Source organism: Penicillium daleae (assembly GCF_028827525.1).
Source record: "Penicillium daleae strain IBT 16125 chromosome Unknown utg000008l_segment0_segment0, whole genome shotgun sequence".
In the NCBI taxonomy this organism is placed as follows: Eukaryota; Fungi; Ascomycota; class Eurotiomycetes; order Eurotiales; family Aspergillaceae; genus Penicillium; species Penicillium daleae.
In genome coordinates, this window is record NW_026623156.1 from 1,885,365 (window position 1) to 1,906,066 (window position 20,702).

Below are 20,702 nucleotides of genomic sequence, written 5' to 3' on the forward strand. Positions count from 1 at the left end.
TGTTTATAATTTGGTATTCCGCTCACAACTCAAGAGATATTCACTCTGTGCCAAGCCACAAGTCTGTCTCGAGTTATATCCAGACCCATCGCCCGATATCGGAGTTTCAGAACGGGCATACGCCATGCTGGTTGATTCCATGTCTTAGGACAATCTTATCAATCCATTTAGTCAAACTTTAACTAAATGCTATTGTTGCAAGAGCCTTGACTGTCAATCTCACCCAATCCCAGGCTCTAGCTGCCCCGCCTTACAATTGGTCTAGCCAAGCCGTTGGAGTCACCAACTATACATCACTCACCCTGGATCCCGGCACCTGAGCTTTTATTAGTCAAAGTATACTAACAAATATTATTGTTAGGTTATTGTCATTGTTGGTTACACCTGCGCTGGTATTCAGGTGGCTGCGCTCCCCGCTATTGCGAGCACCTACGCGGTTGACAGCTACAAGCCCGCTCTCGGCTCTATTTTTGTCGCAATCACAGTCAACAAGAACCTCTGGGGCTATGGTTTTAGCGAGTTTATCACTCCCTGGACTGAGTCAGCAGGGTATCTCCCTGCAATCATGACCAACATGTGTCTTACGGTCCTGTGGTGTTCCTTCGGCTTCCTGTTCTACTTCGCCGGAAAGAATTATTTCAGAAAGTGGACCGCCAACTCGAGCATCTGGACGCTGGATTCCCAGTAATTGAGGAGCTTGCGCAATAGCGTGACTCGTAATCTCAATGTCCCGTATCAAAGATAGTGTTGGCGACTTGAATTCTTGGTGCCCTTGACCTCGTCAGTTGTGCGGGCCAAGTTTAAATATATCGACCTATTGCCAGCTTAGTCTGATGGCTTTTTATCAGTTAGTGTACGGCTAGCGATGATACAAGGGGTCGTAATTTTACTGTAATTAAGAATGCGTGTCTCCGGGGCTGACCTCTTCTCGGGTCTGTGATCCAACCGTCAGCTAAATTATCAAGAAGCCACTGTAATGTACGTTCCTGATTTCTACACTCTGCACATAGTTTTAGGAAATGGACTATATCTTGAATTAATCAAATGTGTGCAGAGCAGACACCGTTTCGCGTTCATCGGGAGTGTTTTGTCATTGATATCAAGGGATCACATCGTCAACCTGAGCTCCGTGAGTTCACCAGAGGTACCAGTTTAAGTAACTTTCGTTCAACACTGAAGCCGCCATTATCGCGATCTCAAAACATTATCACAGACAAATTCTTGACACTGACATGCCTAGATCATGAACAGGCCCAACAACATCAAGGCGCTAATTTCCCCAGCGACGCGCATGGTGCTAGCTGCGTTGGGCGTAGCTGAGGGAGAGGCACTCGTGGTTGCCGATCCCGAGCTGGAGCTCGAGGTTCCCTTGCTCGCAGTGCCGAAAACACCACCGGCGACGTTGGCCGGCACGGTCGAGTCCGAGGCCTTTGCTGCGGCGGACTTGAATGCGTCAAGAGTATTCGGTCCGCTGGAGCTGCAGGTGAACTCAAGAGTTAGTCGATGCAATCCAGGTCCAGCAGTATGGTTGTTATTTGCTTGAAGCACACTTACGGAGGGTTGATGACTCCAACCATGCCAGCCTGGCAGTGCGTGGGCACACCACAGTAGAACCAGATGGGGTTGGTATCGTTGACGGTCACTGTGAAGACCATGGCCTTCTAGGGTCAATCTTTTACTCCTTTTGTGTCAAGGCTTGGGATATCTTACTGATTCCTGGCTTGTCGTGACAAATCCACTGAAGAAACCAGTACCGTTGGTTGGATGGCAAGGGTTTCCGAATGAAGCTTCGACGACTGAGTGCTCCGGAGGGAAGAAGTGGAACTCGACCTTCTCACCCACAGCGACGTTCAGAGAGGAAGGGCTGTAGGAGAAGTCGGGGCCGGCATTGACGACGTGTACGCCACTGACAGCCGCGGCGGCTTTAGTGGTTGACGCTGCGGCAGTTGTAGTGGAGGATGCAGCGCTGTTGTAATTGTACTGAGCCTGGATCAGTGGAAGGGAAGAAACCAGGACAAGGGTGCTGAGCAAGTTCATCATGTTTGCAATTGTCAAAGTTTATCCTTGGTGATTGATGAGAGTGGAAAATCAAAGAGATAGCTTCCTCCAGATTCAAGCTATGGGCGCATATTTATACTCAGCAGCTTTAGACTTCCCTCTCACCACGGGAAATCAATTTATGCGTTGGCCCAGAGGTTTACTTCCAATGACGATAACTCTAAGAGTCCAAAATTATACGAATCAAGCCACCGTCTCACAGGAAAACATGGCGTGGCCCTCCACTCCATAGAAAGGGACTTCCGTTTTACCGTGGGTATTGAATTGATTGACGTGCCAACTCTTAATCAATAATGTCCTGCTAAACCGAATACAGCAGTTGAATTCATCGCTAGGAGCATAGCCACCGTTCCTATCTGCAGTTTGATTATTTTCTGCGAACGCAGCTCAAGATACTCACAATTCCAAATCTCCAAATTGGGTTAATGGGCGAAAGCTTACCCAAGGACCCTGTGGACCCTGAGAGTTTAAACCGGACCACTCAAAGCTTACACCCCGGGGAATCAGATTTAATCCTGACATTCTCACTTGACGATTCATTTGTAATCAGCATAATTGGCCGACGGATAGCCGCGGACGTGCCAATAAAGAGATTCTGAAATGTCCCCGATTCACGGAGGAGGCGCAGCTCCAGCTTGTCAAGTACGGAATAAGGTTTATGCAGAGAGTTGAAGGTTGCGAAGGCCCTCGAGGATCGCCCGCGGAAGCACCAAAATCAGGGATGAATGGCTAGGGCCTTGCTCAATGCGGCAATTCGTAGATGGCTGCTTTAAGACTGACCCCGTACCCACGAGGCTGTGCTTTCATCTTGGTCGCAGATCGCAGGAACAAAGATACCCAGAGCCAGGGATCAGATCTGTAGATGATAACAACGAATACGAAAACGGAGCAGTACATTTCCTGGGGCAGTGGCTCTTCACAGCGGCCCCTCCCCCTTCTCTCACCATAATGCCAGATATGGTGCCTGGCCCGCTGCTGACACGAAAACGAAAACTCAATGACTGATGATTACTCGGATGATCTACGCACGTTCTTCCTGACGAGATGATCGATTATTATCGTTGAAATCGTTTCTCCACACAAGCTCCCTCTATTTACGCCGTGGGAAATCCCACATTGCGCACATCGCCATTCGGTCGCTTCCACAGCATGGCCATGTTATCCCTCTGCTGGCTAGCTTGGGCTGCAACCAGCCTTGCTCAACTTCAGAGTTTTCATCCCCCTGGCCACGATGATCTTACCCACAGCATCAATATTCCTCAAAGCACCGCACAGTCTGGTTCGGGATCGATATATTTCCAGTTAAAATCAAGCGCTACAAACCAAGTGCGATGGTTCGCCCTCGGCCAAGGCACGCGCATGGTGGGCGGGAATATGTTCGTTGTGTACCCCAACGGCAACAACGTGACGGTCTCGCCGCGTCTGGGGGTGGGCGAAGTTGAGCCACTGTACAATAGCGCTGCCCGGGTCTCACTTTTGGATGGGAGCGGAGTCTCCGCCGATGGTGCGATAACCGCCAATATACGATGCGACAGCTGTATTACCTGGCCTGGAGGAAGCGCAGACGTGACAAGCGCCTCGAGCGGCTGGATCTGGTCTGTGAAATACGGCTCGCCGCTCAATTCGGGCAGTGTCTCTGCGGAAATCACCCAACATGACGACTCGGGCGCGGTCTCTGTTGATTTGGTGAAAGCCACGGGAGGGAGTTCCGATAATCCTTTCCTCCAATCGTCCGGCTCCTCTGCGACAATCGCCACAGTTACTGCTGTAGATGGAAACTCCTTTTTCAACAAGAAGAGGACGGCCCATGCCATAATGATGAGCATTGTGTTCGTAATCATGCTCCCATTCTTCGCGCTGACGCTTCACTTCTTCCCATCGTCAAGGACGGCAACCGTTCACGGATTGCTTCAAATGCTCTCGCTGATTGTGGCCTTGGTCGGGCTCGGGCTCGGGGTGTCTATGGCCAAGGAAGTCGAGTTGTTGAACAACCACCACCCGATTATAGGGTTCGTGGTCGTTTTAGGTCTTACTGTGTTCCAGCCGGCCATGGGCCTACTGCAACATCACTACTATCGCAAGACTGGAGGGAAGGGCATCTTTGCCTATGTTCATCGGTGGTTTGGACGAATTATGATTCTTTTGGGAATCCTCAATGGTGGGCTGGGGCTTCAACTGGCCATCGCCCCTCGAGGCGTCATCATTGGGTATAGCGTTGTGGCTGGGGTTGTTTGGTTGTTTTATTGTGCGGTGATTATTTGGGTACAACTGAATCGGAAGCGCAGTCAGTGATCAAGATGTGATCAAGATGAAGTGAGAGGCAGAGTCCAAGGGAGCGGAAGGATTTGAAAATGATTTGGGGAACTTTCAACCTTCAGACCATATGTTATTCAACTGAACATGGAGGCCGGTACTATGCTGGAGCGGAGTTTTTGGTGAATTTCTTGGACAATTGGTTTTCTCGGTGGAGTTAGATTGGTTGATATAATGTCTATCTTTTCTTGAATTGTTACTTATATCTATAGATAGAAGTGATGACCTTTGATGATAGCAAAAGGATCTCCAGCTGCGACGTATGATAATTTTTTTTTTCTTTTTCTATACATCCTAGCACTCGGGGCGAAATGTGGCTAGCACCATTGCTCGTTGAAGACTGTGTGCTCATCCGTTGTATAAAGCCACAGCGTCACACAGCCCCCTAAATGTACAGCAGAGCCTCATCCTGATGTTTGGTCTCCCACTACTGAAGCCGTTGCCAGTTCATTAAGTCACTTAGCGTCTAGAGGACTTTACCCTATCATTCCCAATTACTTCTCACTCCCGTCAAATGTAGCGTGAATGATTAAAGAGACTCTCTTCCAAAGATAGACCACCAGTGGAAGATATATTGCCGCCCTCGATAGCCTTATCGATGGAGTAGTCTGGAACAGGTACACAAGACGGGTGAGATACATTAGTCGTGCGCTTCAAACCAACGGAAACATGAGTATTTCAGATCATAATGGAACACTTTATGTGCCAAATCTGTTCATTTAGTCTCGGCTGATCGAGGAGGTTCGATTGCGCCTCCAGATGTTTAATATTCTGATTGCCCCCTTGTATAACGAGGGCAATGTCCTGTCTGGCACTGCCTTGTCTAGCATTGGGTTACACAACATATGCGCAGCGAGTTACAACCAACGTCAAATTCAAATCGCTCGAGTCACACACTCGAACAAAGACGCCTCATCTCGAGCTGTTACACGTATCACCAAAGACTCAAGCCTAGTATGCGCCCGTCAAGCACCAATCACCCGGCCGAAGCGATTTCCTCGGAGTGGCTTCGCCATATTCGTACGATCGGCGGCCCGTCGAGCTCTTTATTGAGAATCCAAAAGCCTTATTTTCCTTTTGGTTCAGTATGATAGGATGTTTTGATCGGTTGAGTTCACAATTTTCCCAGCTGAAGCGGCCGGCCAAACAAAGCAAGCGCGTTGAGGGAGCCATTGACGTCATCACCACAACCCCACAGTGACAGCCGTGTGGAGGGTTCTGAATTCCATCGTAGCGTAGGTTAGTAGCTTGGATTCCCTGTTACCAGGAGTACTATCTCCAACCAGAGCTCATCATGGTAACCTTAATCAGAAAGATCATCATAGTTTTATCACCCAAATTCCCAAGGCCCAACCCAAAGACGGGTTAGGCGCCCGAGAGATCAGGCGCAGCGTTTCATGTTGACCGTTGTCGACGACACATTCTTTGATGAAGGGGCGCAGGCCGCAGACTTATAGCCATGAACAAAGGAACGTGGTCTTTGACGACAATCGGGCAACCGTAGTGCGCCTTGAGGGATGCATCATATTTGAGGATCAATGGGCAAGGTTGACAAGTCGGGCCTCGTATTGGGCGCTGGCCCACCAGACCCAGACAAACCGTGTGAATCAGCCCGGTTTCCATGGAAAGCCGCCCGGGAAGTCCAGCGTCGACCCGTGGACCAAGTCTATCAAGCATCAACGGTGAGGAGGAGGAAGTAAACAAAGAGTCCTCTGCACATCTGCATCCACATATCCACATAGTCTGCTGCAGACACACTAGTGGAGGACTGGGACGACAGTAGAAGCAGCACTCAGCCACAGCACACCGTCGATTTGCCACGGTGCAACCCGGGGGCAACTCTTCAGACAGGGTGCCGAGTCTCACGCAGATGGAGTTGGACTGACTTTTGCCCCGAATTGCAGGCCAGTGGGAGTCGGTGAAATTCGCAGGCCATCGAGAGAGAGCCTCACGTGGCGGGTCTTTCAACTGCGCAACCGCTTTTATCTGCCGCTTTCACCACCAACTTCTTTTCATCTACACCTTCCTCCATTCCAACTCATTCTTCCACTTGGATCACTCACGGCCAATTTCCTCGACAGTCAAGTATCTCATTGGATCTTCTCTAACTCTGATCTCGCACTCTCCTCGCCTTTGGTTCAGACTTTGGGTGTATTTGTGCTGCCTGTTGATCTGCAGGCTGCGACCCGTGCGGGCTTACTCTGAGGGGCTCCGCTTCGGCTTGGGGCTGCCCTACGACTGGAGCTCTGAGATCATCTTTTTCTCAGTCATCGTGAGGAATCGAATCCGAGAAGAGTGCCCGCCCACTCAAGAGCCTTCCATTCGCTTCTGGAAGCTTTTACCAATCGGATCTCCCATCCTCTCATCCCCGTCAGTGCCGAGAGAACTTCCAGACACTAGTTAGTTCGATCACGGCCTCTGACTACACTCTTGGACCACTCTCGACGAGAGATTCGACTTGACCAGTTACCCCACTTGCCCTGCGCCCCCCAATTCCCTGCATCGCGCATCCAACCCGTTTTTGCCCCTCCGAGTCCTGGCCTGTTCAGCTCTTGAGCCCCTCCTGTAAACTCATTTTCTTTCCATCCGTTCAACCCCTCCATCGACACATTTTCCATCACTGTTTCATCCCCTTTCGCTTATCCCGCCTCCCCAAACCAACACCCTCTCGCCTGTGTACTATGTCATACAGCTACCGAGAGCGTGATCGCTACGAAGAGGACCGACCGGTCACTATCAAGCGTTACGTCATTGGTGCCGACGAACGAGAAGAACGACGAGACTTCATGATGGGTCGCGACGATTCCTTTGGAGACCGCGAGCTGGTCATCCGGCGAAAGACCGACCGAGAAGAGCCCCTGTCTATCTCAAGGTTCGAGCGCGACGTGGAGTACGACCCTCCCGTCCGCCGCTTTGAGCGTGAGTATGAGCGAGATTATTATGAACGTGAGTGCCCAGAAAACCCCCCCCCCCCACCATCACCCCAGGGACAGGTGCATCCGGCACCCCAGTCAGAAACCCTCGTCATTCGCAAACAGTCAGTAATAATTACAAAAACAGCCCGAAACTCCCACACCAGTCCTCGTGAGTCCGAGTATGACGTTGTGCGTCGCTCGGATGCTGAGGAGGACCCGTACTACTATCACCACCACCGCCGAGTTCGCGAGTACGACGACCGCCGCTCGCGCCGTGAATTGAGTCCAGGTGATTCCATCTCCCAGACTAGCCGCCGTCATCATCGCGATCGCGACCGTGACGACTACAGCAGCGATGATAGCATGGTCTATATCCGCAAAGAGACTCGCGACTACGACGGTGACCACCATCACCACCACAAGCGCCATCTTGCCGAGGGTGCGCTAGTCGGCGTTGGCGCTGCCGAGTTGATTCGCAGTCATAGCAAGCGCGAGGGTAAGGAGGTCAGCCATGGAATGAGCCACGCTGTGAAGACGGCTGGCGCTGGCGCCCTCGGTGCCGTTGCTGTCAACGCAGCGGGTCATGTTCGCGATTACTACCGCAGCCGCAGCCGCCATCGTTCTCACTCCTTCGATGATCACCGATCCCGCCATAGCCGTCGCAGTCGCAGTCGCTCTCATTCCCACTCTCGTGCCAAGACGCTCTTGGAGCTTGGCATAGGTGCCGCCGCTTTGGCTGCTGGTGCGGCTGCGCTGCAAAGCAAGTCCAAGAATGACCGTCGCAGCCGATCTCGCACTCGTTCTCGCTCCCGTGCTCGTGCAGGGAGCAGTACTCGCTCGGAGAAGGACGCCACCAGTGATGAGACCAAGCGCCGACAGCACATGGCCGGCGCAGGTCTAGCTGGTGCCGCGGTTGCTGGTTTGGTTGAACATGCTCGTAGCCGTTCGCGTTCTCGCAAGGGCGAGCGCTCGCACAGTCGCTTGCGAAAGGCCCTTCCCATCGTAGGTGCTGGCTTGGCCAGTGCTGCTGCTGCTGGATTCTATGAGAAGAAGAAGGCCGAGAAAGGACAAAAAGAGCAAAAGAGTTGATGCCCCATGAGGGACGTCGCTCGCGATCTCGCAGCCGCAGCCGCGCTCCGTCCGAAGCCTATCCGGATCCAACACGCGACTCTGCTGGTCTCATCGAGTATGGTGCAGACCCCGTTACAGGAAGCATCCCGGCAGAGCACTATTACGGTCAGCCAGCGGGCCATGATGCCTACTACTCCGACGGTGCTCGTCGACACAGCCGGTCCCGCAGTCGCGGTGGTCGATACAGCGGCAGCTCCGATTCGGACCGCGATAGCCGACGCAAGAGTAAGAAGCACCGCAGCCGTTCTCGTGATCTAGCCTCGGCAGCTCTCGGCGCTACCGGCCTAAGCTATGCAGCACACAAGTACTCGCAGCACCGGGATCGTAAGAAGGCCGAGCGTTCGCGCTCGCGTTCGAGGACTCGTGAGTCCATCAAGGATCCTCACCCATGACCCAAGACCAAACGCACTAACGTGCTGGATGCAGGATATGAGGACGACGCACACCGTGATCCCTATGAGGAGTCCTACGATCCAGAGCCCTACCCGATCTCCCCACAGGCTGCCCACCAGCAGCCCGCAGGGAACTACTACCCCAACAGCAACTCCTTCCCCCCACCCCCAGGCTCAACCACGAACCTAAATGCCACCCCTCAGCCCTACAACCCCGCTGACTACCCACCTCCCCCTGGCGCCGCACCGCCTCCGCAGCCTTACAACTACGGAGCCGCCAACACTGGACCAGAGACCTATGCCCCGCGGCCGCGTAGGGCCGATGAGAATGTGAGTGCTCCGTCGAGACCCACTGAGCAAACCCACGCCCACGATGGTGCGTTCACTGCAACGCCGTCCGGTGCCATTCCAAAGGATCCGCGGCTAACAGCTCCCACCCCAGGTCTAAACACAACCCCGCCTTCACAATCTTCAAAGTCCATATTCCCCAATGACAACCCATCACCATCGCCGGCTAAATCCGTCGCCTTTGGCTTGAAGACGCATTTAAAGCGGCCCCCAGAGCCGGGGTATGAGACCGACGACAGCGATTCAACCATCGACGAGTACACTCAACGCAGCCGCTCCAAATCCCACACCCAATCCCGGGAACGCTCGTCGTCTGCACCTTCTCGCCATCACCGTCCTCATGCTGGTTCAGATTCTCCTTCTAGTTCTTCCACGTCCCGCCACCAGCATCCATCACATCGCCATTCCCGCCATTCTCATTCCCAGAGGACTTCCCCAGCCGACTCCCCCCAATAGTTCAGAATCCACAATCGAGCTCCCAGACCGCTTCGATTCAAAGGGCGAACGACTCCCCGATAGGGGCGGAAACTCGTCCGTTGAAAATCTGGGAAACTACATCAGGAATCTTAGACGTGCTTTCGCCTAGCCCGTGCTCTCACCCTGATACTAATAGTCTGGACTTGACTTCATTGGCCTTGGAGGAGTTGGCTCTCTTGGACTGGAATAAAATGGAATGGTGGTATTCAATACCTTACCCTCTCAATTTCCATTGGTGGATGGATACTGGACTCTGGCCTGCTTATGCTTATGTTTTTGACCTTTTTAATTTCTGGGTGGTACTTTGCTTTTTTGGCCTTGTTTTCTGTTTCTATGGATTCAAATTTATGCTGGATGCTGTGATCATGACTTGATTTTCTTGGATTTTCTTTTGCTTACAAGTTTCTTTTTTTCTTTTGCTGATATCGAGATCATGATGTTATGTACCTGCCTTATGATGATGATTTATGACTGTATTTTGCTTCAGATAGGTCAATTCTTTTTCTTGTATACTTGTTTACACTTGGCTTGGGGCTATTCATCTGCTTAGGTGTATTAGGATCTCTAGTAACGTGTAGATTTCCACGTTTTCACTCACTGCCCAGTATCGAGTCTACCAACACCGAGTTCATAAGTCCGAAACCGTCGAATATCACTCTCCAATTAGGTAAAATGGGGAATGAGAACATCAAAATCATCGACAAAGAATAAATGATGCGCTGCCTAGCGATTTGTCGGCTTTTAATTTCTGCATATGTTCTCCTAGCCAAAAATTTTGAATCATACTTTCATTCTTCTCTGCCTCTTGTTGTGGACAAATTCAACCGGGATTTTCAAGTAGAAGACATTCAATAGCAGGGGACAGATCCATCAAACAATCAATATACACCGAGATGCCCTCGATGATTGTCGCCATAGACTCCTCGTCACCTGTTGTAGCCACGTCATAGCGAAACGATGCGCATAAGATAACATTCTCTAGGTCAACCAGGGTACCGATTATGGTCGCATGAAGCTCGGGCATCTTTTTCAGAGCTGTGTCTAATTTTTCGTTCGAGGCTGAGACAGAGAAGCTCTCGGCCCACAGATACAGCCTTTCGGGCTCACCTCGCAATTTCCTTTCGTACGTTTCTGCAAGAGGTCTCGTCAGGAATTCAATAGACCTCGCAAGATCGATGAGCTGCTTCAATGCGGAGTTGTAGAGACGATGGACAGGCTTGTAGTTCTGTTCCTGAGAGGGGTCTAAAGGAAAGCTCGCCTCCAGAGCACCCACACAGACGAAAATCCGGCTACTGAATCGAGGGCCTTTGCTCGGAACATGGTGTTATTCTGCCTCGGCATCACGCTTCTCGAACTCGGATACAGTAAACCTTGGGAGCCAGCTTCAGCAATTGGCCTTGGAAAACCTGCCACATGAGAAGCAGACTGATTACCATGCCGCCGAGAGACTTGCTCAAGGCCCTGGGCTGCGTAATCGAATGGGACCGCGGTTTGCCACCATTGTGCGTAAATGTCTGGGCTGTGATTTTGGGTTGGGTGAGAATGATCTTTCCAATGAGCAATTGCAAGGTGTCTTCTTCGTGGATGTTATTGTGGCATTGAGGGAGGTGGGAATAGGGCTGATGGATTTGGAGAAACGACTAGGAGGAGGTTGACATATATGCAGGCCATAGTTGCAATCTGCTTTTGTGAGTACGGAAAATAAAGCTCGGCTGATTGATTAGAGGGAATAGCCAGTGTATTTGCAATAGAGGCGATCGTGAATACAATCAATTCTCTTGCAGCAAAAGTTCTCGCAATCGCGATGGACATGCTCAAAGACAATATATGGGCATATACTGTCCCCTTCCGAGGTTCAATAGGTGCGAGGAAGGGAAATATTAGCATCAACAGTGCTAGATAGGTATCTGACCTGCCCAACAGCTATTCAGCTTATTCTGTTTCGTCATCCTATTAAGTTATCACCCCCAAACTACAGTTCCAGAGAAAATCAGGCAACCACTAAATCAAAAACAAACTCAAGCAGTCATTCCCGCTGATCGTTATCATTACATCTAGATATAAGATGCAGTAAACAGAAATATAGATACATTTCCAATCAGGAAAAAAGATGCAAGGAAAATACGGCTGATAGCCAAGAACGAGCAGGGGTCATGGATAAGAAAAGAGAATCCCCAATGCTCAAGTCATGAAGGAAAAGCGCAACTCCATCCATCCCGAGCTAAGCAGGAGGAATCTGTACAGATGGGAGTAGTATAATGAGAAGGACCATATCGAAGAAGGGGTAGTGGCACCAGATGTCTCAGACTCTGTGTAACCACGAGCCGTGAAACGAAAATCAGCAATAGCAGCAGCGACATCGCAAATGGGTATACAGCGTCGCAGAAGCAAGGAGACAAGATAAGACCTAAGACAGTGGCTGTTCGGCGTTTCTCTCATCGCGTTACGCTGAGAAAAAGAAATCAGGTGTGGAGAAAGTGTAAATGAAGAATGGGGCAGGGCTGTCATGATGGACATCAATCTATCGCTAAAATGTTGAAAAAATAAAAAGAGGTATTTCATGGTTTTTGATTTTATGCCGTAAACTGTCGTTGAGAAAGTCCCAGTCGATGCTCAGACTGGGCATCGGGATCCGCGATAAGGCGGACGGAGGAGGGAGTAGTTGCTCCCATAGCGAGGGAGCTGTGAGTTGCCGTTTCGTTGCTAGGGGGCGTAGTGGAGCCTGGACTATCAGGATCGTGGGCGTCGTCGTCGGGGATAAACCGCACAGTAGAACTGATTAAAGCTGAATGGAAACGCGCACTGAGTGGGAGCTGGTATTTAACCACACCGCGGACAATCAGGTCGAAAGGATGCTGGAGGACACGCTCCCAGCGCTCCGTGCCACCTGATTCAGTCTTGTTTCCCGGCCGAGTAAGCCGAATCTGACCCTTTGAGGTAGACACCAAATGACCCCAGGGAGATGCCTCGAACGAGAGAGGTGAATCGAAGCCGAAGACGCGGCCCAAGAGCATGGTTTGTGGGTCACCCTCGGGATCACTAATGGGATCGGTGCCCTTGTCGACACCACCGCTATCACTGTGGCCCTTGGAGTGGCCGTTCATGGCTTGCTCAATGCATTCCGTGTTTCCCAGGCACCGTACAAGCTGAGACAAGTACCAACGTCGTCGACTCTGTTCGACTCGCGGGGTTTGGTAGATCTCTTCACCGGAAGATTGCTCTTTCCAGGAATTTTCTGTCCCGACGTATCGGCTCTTGGCAAAGATATTCACATCGGCGTCATCGATCGTCACCGGGAAAATGTTCGGGTTCATTGCCTCGACCTGGAGATCTAGCATGATCTCCTGTTCAGAGGCCAGAACATTTTGTATAGCAACAACCTGCACATCCAAGAGTGTTTTGGTCGCAGCAGTGATGAACGAGGCGGCACCACCAACGATGATGAGCAAGAGCAAAAGAATGATGGCACAAGAGCCATATTCGGAGAAGCAACCCCGTTGCCGTTGAGCCATATACTCCATCTGCCGCAGACTAGCACTGTTGGGTCGGCGCCCATGGCGGCTACGCGTAGCCCGTGACGTGCCTACCAATGGCGTTCGCTCGTCGTCGGCTCCCTCGGCGTCAAAATCGTATACATCACCCGCCTTTTTGTTGGCAATGGTTTTATAATTAGGCGAGGAACGAGTATTGCTGTTTCGCGAATGGCGATATCCACTGCCGATAAAGTGTCGCGGCGACTTCAATTGAGATTGGGGCTGAGGGAATGGCCCATCACTGTCAAAGAGCGATGGGTATGCCCCGTTGCGTCCGTGCCGCCCAACGTGATGGTGACGGGGAGTTATAGTACCACTCCCTTCAACCCGACCGGCGTTCCGGCTTCCATCAGCATCCTGAGTTTCACCATCCAGGCTGCCATTGTACGTATTGTTGGTAAATTTCATGCTGCGTTTGCCAGTAACGCTGTGTGAGCCATCTCGCATGGCCCCACGGGCACGACCAGCCAGCTGGTCTACTTGACTTGCCATGGACGTTGCGCTAGGCGTTCGAGAGTGATAACGTGATTGGCGAGGCGGATATGGATCTGGAGGGTTGGATTCGTAGACGAAGGTCTCGTCGGAGTCGGACACGTCAGCTTCGTCCACGGCGCTGGCCACTTTGGCCTCGAAGATATCCGCCTTGCTAGTCCCGGGGCCAGTAGTGAGATGATTGGCACGTCGGTTCTTCTTCTTCTCTTTGCGGGGTCGGATCGTCTCCGTGGAAGGTTTCATGCGTAGAGTACCTTGCTCGGCTCGGCTCGTGTTGCCTCGCTCACCAGTGGGAACGCCCAACGACACCTGTGGTATTGAGCTAACAGTTTCCGTTTCCACGATCATATTGCGGACCGAGCCGTCCGTAGGCTTCGCCCGTGCACCGGCGCTGAGTGAAGTAGACGACCGCTGCGGCATGATAGTTCCGGGCATTCTAGCTGCACTTGTGGTATGAGAGCGACTGTCCTCCTTCGAACTTGGGTTGCCGCCACTGTCACTGCCGCTCTCCGCATTCTGCCTAGAGGCTCGCGGAGTCGGATCTTCGTCAATCGTGTGTAACCGGGCATCGTCCGGGGTTGTCGGCTTGAGGGCAGAGTCACTAGACGGAGTGGATGGGTTGCTGGCCGTCTCCTGAACCGTCTCCAAGGAGAGACCTTGTCCACCGATGCCCCTCGTGGCTGCCCTCGGAGTGGGTCGGTCGACCTTTCCATGTTCTTCGGACGACGAGGGGGAAGTTCTCTTCTGTGAAGTATTCGGGGCAGTCGATTCTTGATCGGTACGTCGATTCCCCGCCCATGATGGCATATTGTGCTTTTCCGGACTGGGGACATTGGCCGACGGTTCGATGGCGGCAGGAGGAGAGAGGAATGGGGGAGGGTTCGTGGGAGGTGCCGGCGACGATCGTGGACCAGCCGAGGATTGTTGTGTCCGGACAGAGGGAGGACCGTTGCTGGGGGCTCGAGTTGGACTGACACGGTCCTGACTGCCTTTTCGAGTCTGTGAAGATACTCGACTGGTGGAGGGAGAATTGCCAGTACGCGAGGAGATTCGAACCGGGGAGGCTTCGCGGGAGGAGACAGCGGAGTTGCAAGCAGACGCCGGGGCGGAATAGGTGGAGAGATTAGGAAGCAGTTTGGGTACTTGGGACATGGCCTGTCCCTGAGGTTGAATGGTCGGACGGGACACTTCGATCATGTCGTTGTTGCCGTTAGCCACCGGATGCGCCGTGTCTGATGCCGCCTCTGACTCCTTGGCTCCTTCGGGCCCAGAGGCACCATTAAGGTAAGGCGGCCTCTCGGACTCCGCAGCCATGGTCTCGATCGAGCCAGAATGTGCTGACACGATGCAGACAAGTCAGCAGACCCGAGAGGTAGCCTCACAAGTTGGGCAGGAACGATGTCCAAAAATATGTCCCAGGCACGTCCCAAAGAGGGAAACGAACAAGCAAGGTGCTAACACCACACAGAATTAGGTGATCGGTGTAGGAAGAATGTGTTGTTTGGCAACGAGGGACGAATGAAAAGATCGCAGGTGTGTCGAACGGATATGTTGCGCAGGTAGTACGGGTCGTTACACGAGTGGTGCAGTCAGGCGAATAACCGAAATCCACATGCTGATTGTCGGGAAATGGGGCCCAGGGGTGGGGAGAGCGATGGAGGGTGGAAATTTGGAGAGGTAAGCTGCAGTTCGGAGGGCTGCAGGGATCGTATGGGTGTGTTGTTGTGGGTAAAATAATAGGAGAGAGAGAGAGAGAAGAAACGAGGATGGAGTGGTTTGTTTAGAAAAGGTCGGACGATCAGAGAACCACGGCAGGCATTCTCTGGGCTGATGTTTTGTTTCCCGAGGGGGCTCAGACAAAACAGGAGCGTCTAGAACCGGAGGACACAGGATTCAAGAATTATGGTTGGCGGGATTCAAAGACGATGGGGACCGCAGATCCGGCTCAACGTTTGGGCTTGGACTTGTTTTGTGGCCATCAAGTGAGGAGATGTGGCGTAGGTCCAGTTCTGGAAGAGCGCCTGCAGAGATGTTGGTGTCCAAGACCTCGGGTGAACAGTGGCTGACAGGGTGGAGAGTCAGGGCCGGGCCCAGCAGAAGCCAATGATCGTGGCCCACGTCAAGATGGAAGGGGCGGGCCTTTGCACTGCAGGGGAGCACGCGGATGGACGGTCTAGAAGGGATGACCTCGTTGTGAGAAGGAGAAAGGTGGACAGCGCACAAGGATAATGGGAGACTGGGAGAGAAGTTGAGGGGAGGAGGTGTGGAGAGGAGAGTGGGGGAAAAGGGAGAAGTTGATTCAGGATGGAACACCAAAAAAGACGTTGAGACGAACAACCCGAAGAAGTTGGGAATTGGCAGGACCGGAGGATGACACATGACCGTAATAAAAACAGACGCAAAACGGCAAAACAGGGAGGTCTGGCCCAGGCCCTGGCTTGTTACGCGTGTCACGGCAATACCGGTTTAATGACTGGCTCATGATGACCTCATCGCCTGCTTCGGCCCTAAGAACCTTGCCGAGCATAGGATAATAATACAGTGGGAGTGGCGTTAATAATTCATATACTAACAAGATAATAGCAAAGCTATCTCACAGAATCATACAGCTAGTTCAAAGGATGGATTCTAACGACCGAGGCTGAGCCAGAAAGGGGCCAACTCCTGGATGTGCTGTATAGCCGAGCTTGTAATTGCCACTAGCTAGATAGATAGGGATGCTGTTCCACTGCGTCGCCTTGGAATTAAATAGCTTATGGAAACAAAGGATGCAAGCTATCTAGATTAATGTAAGTTTATCGATATATAGTGGAGACACGTGAGCATACATGTCTGGTCTCGTGATTATCCATGGTGATGCAGAGGGGCCGCGTAGCGGGTATATACTCTCTGCTCGGGGGAATCGACCGAACCTGTGTAGTTGCCCCTAGCATGAACTTTATGTGCAATAATTCACAACTTATTTCTAATGAGTACTCTGAGAGGAAGTGAATTGACTGACCGCTAGATCCCCTGCTAGTAAATAATAGGACCCCAGTATCATTCCCTTGCCTACATAGCACATACCTACTCAAGCATCCGTAGAATTTAATCCAAGCCTTAAAGGTACCAAGCAGTCCCCTAAGTCTAGGCTGAACTGCCTTAAATCTAGAGGACGATATGAGAAACACATACCTTACCTATGGTATGTGAGTCGCCAACATATTACCGAGGGGACGCACCCCAACTGCTGCCAGTATTATCTCTATCTCGAACTCATTGGAATTAAAAAAAAAAGATGATAAAACACAATCTTTGCGTTAGACAGTGGACTCAGGTTTTACTCTACAGTACCTTTGGCAATTTTCGTGCTCTGAATTTCGGGCTCTCTCTCTATATATCCCGAGTGTCCGAGAGCGTAGACTAATCACTCACAGGCCATGGAATCATGCGCATCCAAGCCGAATGCTTTCCTATGGACAAACAAAATAAAGTCCAATCTTCTAGTTCCCTCACTGATCCGTCTCATCAACCAACCGGAACATAGTCGTAAACTCAAACGGTCCGGCCTCTAACCGATTCCCTTCAAACGGACCAGGACCACAACTACCAGTCCCAATACCATGATGCGCAAAGTCAACATTCCACTCCGTCTCCCCATCCAATTCACAAAGCTCATGCGGATGCTTCGCACGATCCAACTCCTCCGTCGCATACCTACGAAGCGAGAAATTGAAGGGTGTATCCATTCTTGCCTCGATTGCTGGCAACGGCGCATCTGCACCCGCAGAGGCGGAATAAGACTTCTCGGCGGTTGACCCGTGGACACGAACCCACCTTGTGTCTGTGCGATTGCCGTTCTCCTGTGGCCATTCGTATGGAATCTCCAGACCAGTGTCGAGGGTGGATGTGAATGTTCCAAAGCGAGCTGCGGCTTTTGTATCGCGGTAGGACTCGCCGGGGCCGCGGCCGAACCAGGTAGCGGCTTCGTATCGACGGGGCAGGCGGATGGTGAGACCGATCCTCGGAATTTCTTTCGGGTGAGTGCCGGAGAAATCACCCTTGACGTGGAGATTGACGGAGGATTCGGTGATTGTGTAACTGAGATCGGCTTCCATGGCCCATTCTAGCACGAATGGTGCCACTCGGACCTTGGTTGTGATTGACACGCTTCCATCACTGTTCACGTTCCAAGTTGAGGATTGGACAAGCATGCGGCAGCTCTCGACCCGGAATCGTTTCCATTCGGCACAGGGACCGCCTCCTCCGATATCGTTCTGGGTCAAGGCGCGGTACATTCCGAGCTGGGGCCCGCTGTTGAATAGCTTACCAGACTCGTTGGACCAGGATAGATTGCCTCGGACAAGGTCGTAGGTGAAGTGAGACGCAAAGTTGTTCGAGGTAATGTAGAGCCTTCCTGGTTCCTCGCTGACGGAAAGCGAAAGCGATGAAGTCGGAGCCGGAGGAAATGTGAGACACTTCTCTTCGAACAACGGGATCTGAGCCCATGCAATCTCATGTCCTTGCAGCGCCCACGCCGTGGCATCCTTCAAAGAGAAGTTGATGGTATACCATTGAGGCTCAGAACCGAGCTTCACACCATCTGGGAGGTCAACAAGCTTTGACTGGCCGGGCTTGATTTCGGGTAGCTGCCATGGCACGGGTTCAGTGTTCCCGGACTCCTTGACAATGTGCCAAGAAGCCGAAAGATGGTCCAGAGTGCTAAAGTCGTAGTGGTTGACGATCTCCAGCTGGCCATTCTTGAAAGAAATCGTGACCGGCTCAATAGCCTTCTTATACTCGATCAGCCCAGGGGTAGGAGTGTGATCGGAAAAGACCATTCCATCAAGGATAAAGTCGGCATCATTGGGCTGGTCTCCAAAGTCACCACCGTACGCGTAGTATGATAGAGCGCCTTCTCTCTTGAGAAGACCATGATTGCACCACTCCCAGATGAAACCACCCTGCAGAAGCGGCTCGGTACGATAAGCTTCAATGTATTCTTTCAGCCCACCAGGACCGTTGCCCACTGTAGAAAAAGTTAGATGGGAATGCCAAATTATGGAAAGTCAAGGGGTTAGACTTACTCGCATGGGCGTACTCGCACTGAATCATAGCCTTGTCAGGCTTGTCAATAACGTGTTGTTTGAGCCTATCCACACTCCAGTACATCGTGGAGTACATATCAGCGGAAATGGCCTCTCTGTCACCCTCGTAGTGCACGAGACGGGTGGGATCCGCTTCCTTGATCCATTTGTACATGCTCGCATGATTTTGGCCGTAGAATGCCTCGTTGCCAAGTGACCAGAAGATGATACAAGAATAGTTCTTGAATCGCTGGACAAGCTGGACAGCTCGATCGAGATAAGCCTCTTTCCACTCTGGGTTATCAGAAGTCCATTTGGTGGCCATCTTGTACGATGTCTCCTGGATCTCACGATCGCTCATGAGATGCTGATTGGGAATGTTGGACCTCTCAACTGGATCAAAGCCATGTGCCTCCAGATCAGCTTCGGCAATGACATACAGGCCCAGCTCATCACAGACTTCGTACAGCCTTGGGTCATTGGGCTGGTGACTGCATCGGAGAGCGTTGATGTTGTGTTTCTTCATCAGAATGAGATCTGCACGCATACTCTCGTATGGCACAGCGCGCCCGTAAAGGTGGTGGTGTTCATGTCGGTTCATGCCGTACAAGATGATGGGTCTCCCGTTGACCAGGAAATTGGCGCCCTTTCGCTCAACGCGACGGAATCCAATGCGTTGTGGGATAGTCCGGCCATTGAATGAGACGAGCAAGGTGTAAAGAACAGGATTTTCAGCCGACCAGAGCTTCAAGTCATCGCCTGACACTGGCACAGTCTTCGACTCAGTCGAAGGAAAGCTGGACTCTTCAAGTAGCGTGCCATCAGGTCGATACAGTTTGATCTCTACAATGCCCCGCGCACCTTGCGTTTTGACACTAGTGCGAAGCTCACCCAAAGACAGATCCTCGCTAAGAGTCGCAACAGCATCGAAATCCACGATAGAGTCGGATGGGAGCGACAGCAGACCGACATCGCGGAAGATACCACTAAGAAGCCACTGGTCTTGCCGCTCGATATACGAACCATCACAGAATTCGTACACACGCACTGCAACAGTGTTTACCGAGCCGGGAGATCGAAGCAAGGAAGTAATGTCAAATTCGCTGGGGTTACGAGCTCCTTGGGAGTAGCCCACCTCTGTTCCATTGATCCAGAGGTGAAATGCACTATCGACTCCTTCAAATCGAATGCGAATCTGCTGCCCATCCCACGAGGCTGGCGTCACGAACTGCCTCCAATAGGATCCTGTCTCGTTAAGGATTGGCACCTCGGGTGGATTGACATGGAACGGGTAGTTGACATTTGTATAGGTCGGATGCGAGTACCCTTGTAGCTGCCACATCCCCGGGACTTTAACGTCGTCCCAGGTCAATGGATTGGCAGACGACCATTCTGGTGCTTCGTAAGGCGAAGCGTCATGGCGGAACTTCCAGGTGCCATTGAGTGATATATATTCACTTTGATCGCGATCAAAGTTAAGAGCCTTTTCCTCGGAAGCGTAGGAGTAGAAATGCGCCCGAGGGGGAAGTGTGTTCTTGTGAAGTATTTGTAAATTGTTCCAGTCGGGTCTTGCCTTGGGAAACGACATGATCGATGGGCTCAGGATGGAGGAGCGTTCAAAGATAGCTGTTTTTTTTTTAAGGAGTGTGAATTTCACCACTAGGGAATAGTCATGCGAGACTCGACGAATTACGTATATGAGAAAGACTTGCGAGGAGGGGCAAAAGAAATGTTGACCAGCTGTGCGAGTCAGATGTTAGTAGGACTTGACTGACTAGAAATAAGGGACTTGCCGAATCGATGCAGCGACCCCCGCCTCGATTGAACTCAAACCCCCACCTGGGGATTCGGCATGGACCCAAAGTTCCAAACTTGTCCGAGTTAGTGGCCTGGGGAGTAGTGGGGAAGCGACCGAGTTGCATGGAGGAACGGTCGAATAAGCATGTCTCCCTAGTCTGGATTGCAGTGGTCCGGGAA

General features: G+C 51.8%; 7 protein-coding genes across 7 annotated transcripts; 3 read left to right on the top strand and 4 right to left on the bottom strand.

Annotated features, from left to right (window-relative positions):
• Window positions 1-124: 124 nt before the first annotated feature.
• N7458_009294 (uncharacterized protein) lies at window positions 125-688 on the top strand (the record flags this gene model as incomplete). Its single annotated transcript, XM_056912676.1, has 2 exons — window positions 125-130; window positions 362-688. 2 exons carry the CDS (start codon window positions 125-127, stop codon window positions 686-688), a joined length of 333 nt encoding a protein of 110 aa, XP_056761525.1.
• Window positions 689-1,236: 548 nt separating this feature from the next.
• On the bottom strand, window positions 1,237-2,040 carry N7458_009295 (cupredoxin domain-containing protein; the record flags this gene model as incomplete). The annotated part of the gene is made up of 3 exons (XM_056912677.1): window positions 1,237-1,477; window positions 1,555-1,661; window positions 1,711-2,040. The coding sequence occupies 3 exons, from the start codon at window positions 2,038-2,040 to the stop codon at window positions 1,237-1,239; spliced, it is 678 nt and encodes a 225-aa protein (XP_056761526.1).
• Window positions 2,041-3,207: 1,167 nt separating this feature from the next.
• On the top strand, window positions 3,208-4,350 carry N7458_009296 (cytochrome and DOMON domain-containing protein; the record flags this gene model as incomplete). The annotated part of the gene is made up of 1 exon (XM_056912678.1): window positions 3,208-4,350. The coding sequence occupies one exon, from the start codon at window positions 3,208-3,210 to the stop codon at window positions 4,348-4,350; it is 1,143 nt and encodes a 380-aa protein (XP_056761527.1).
• A 2,702-nt stretch (window positions 4,351-7,052) lies between these two features.
• On the top strand, window positions 7,053-9,613 carry N7458_009297 (DUF3824 domain-containing protein; the record flags this gene model as incomplete). The annotated part of the gene is made up of 3 exons (XM_056912679.1): window positions 7,053-8,370; window positions 8,484-8,780; window positions 8,844-9,613. 3 exons carry the CDS (start codon window positions 7,053-7,055, stop codon window positions 9,611-9,613), a joined length of 2,385 nt encoding a protein of 794 aa, XP_056761528.1.
• An 841-nt stretch (window positions 9,614-10,454) lies between these two features.
• N7458_009298 (uncharacterized protein) lies at window positions 10,455-10,954 on the bottom strand (the record flags this gene model as incomplete). The annotated part of the gene is made up of 2 exons (XM_056912680.1): window positions 10,455-10,865; window positions 10,910-10,954. 2 exons carry the CDS (start codon window positions 10,952-10,954, stop codon window positions 10,455-10,457), a joined length of 456 nt encoding a protein of 151 aa, XP_056761529.1.
• Window positions 10,955-12,207: 1,253 nt separating this feature from the next.
• On the bottom strand, window positions 12,208-14,973 carry N7458_009299 (putative phospholipid metabolism enzyme regulator; the record flags this gene model as incomplete). Its single annotated transcript, XM_056912681.1, has 1 exon — window positions 12,208-14,973. One exon carries the CDS (start codon window positions 14,971-14,973, stop codon window positions 12,208-12,210), a length of 2,766 nt encoding a protein of 921 aa, XP_056761530.1.
• Window positions 14,974-17,150: 2,177 nt separating this feature from the next.
• On the bottom strand, window positions 17,151-20,313 carry N7458_009300 (uncharacterized protein; the record flags this gene model as incomplete). Its single annotated transcript, XM_056912682.1, has 2 exons — window positions 17,151-18,667; window positions 18,726-20,313. The coding sequence occupies 2 exons, from the start codon at window positions 20,311-20,313 to the stop codon at window positions 17,151-17,153; spliced, it is 3,105 nt and encodes a 1,034-aa protein (XP_056761531.1).
• Between the last annotated feature and the right edge of the window lie 389 nt (window positions 20,314-20,702).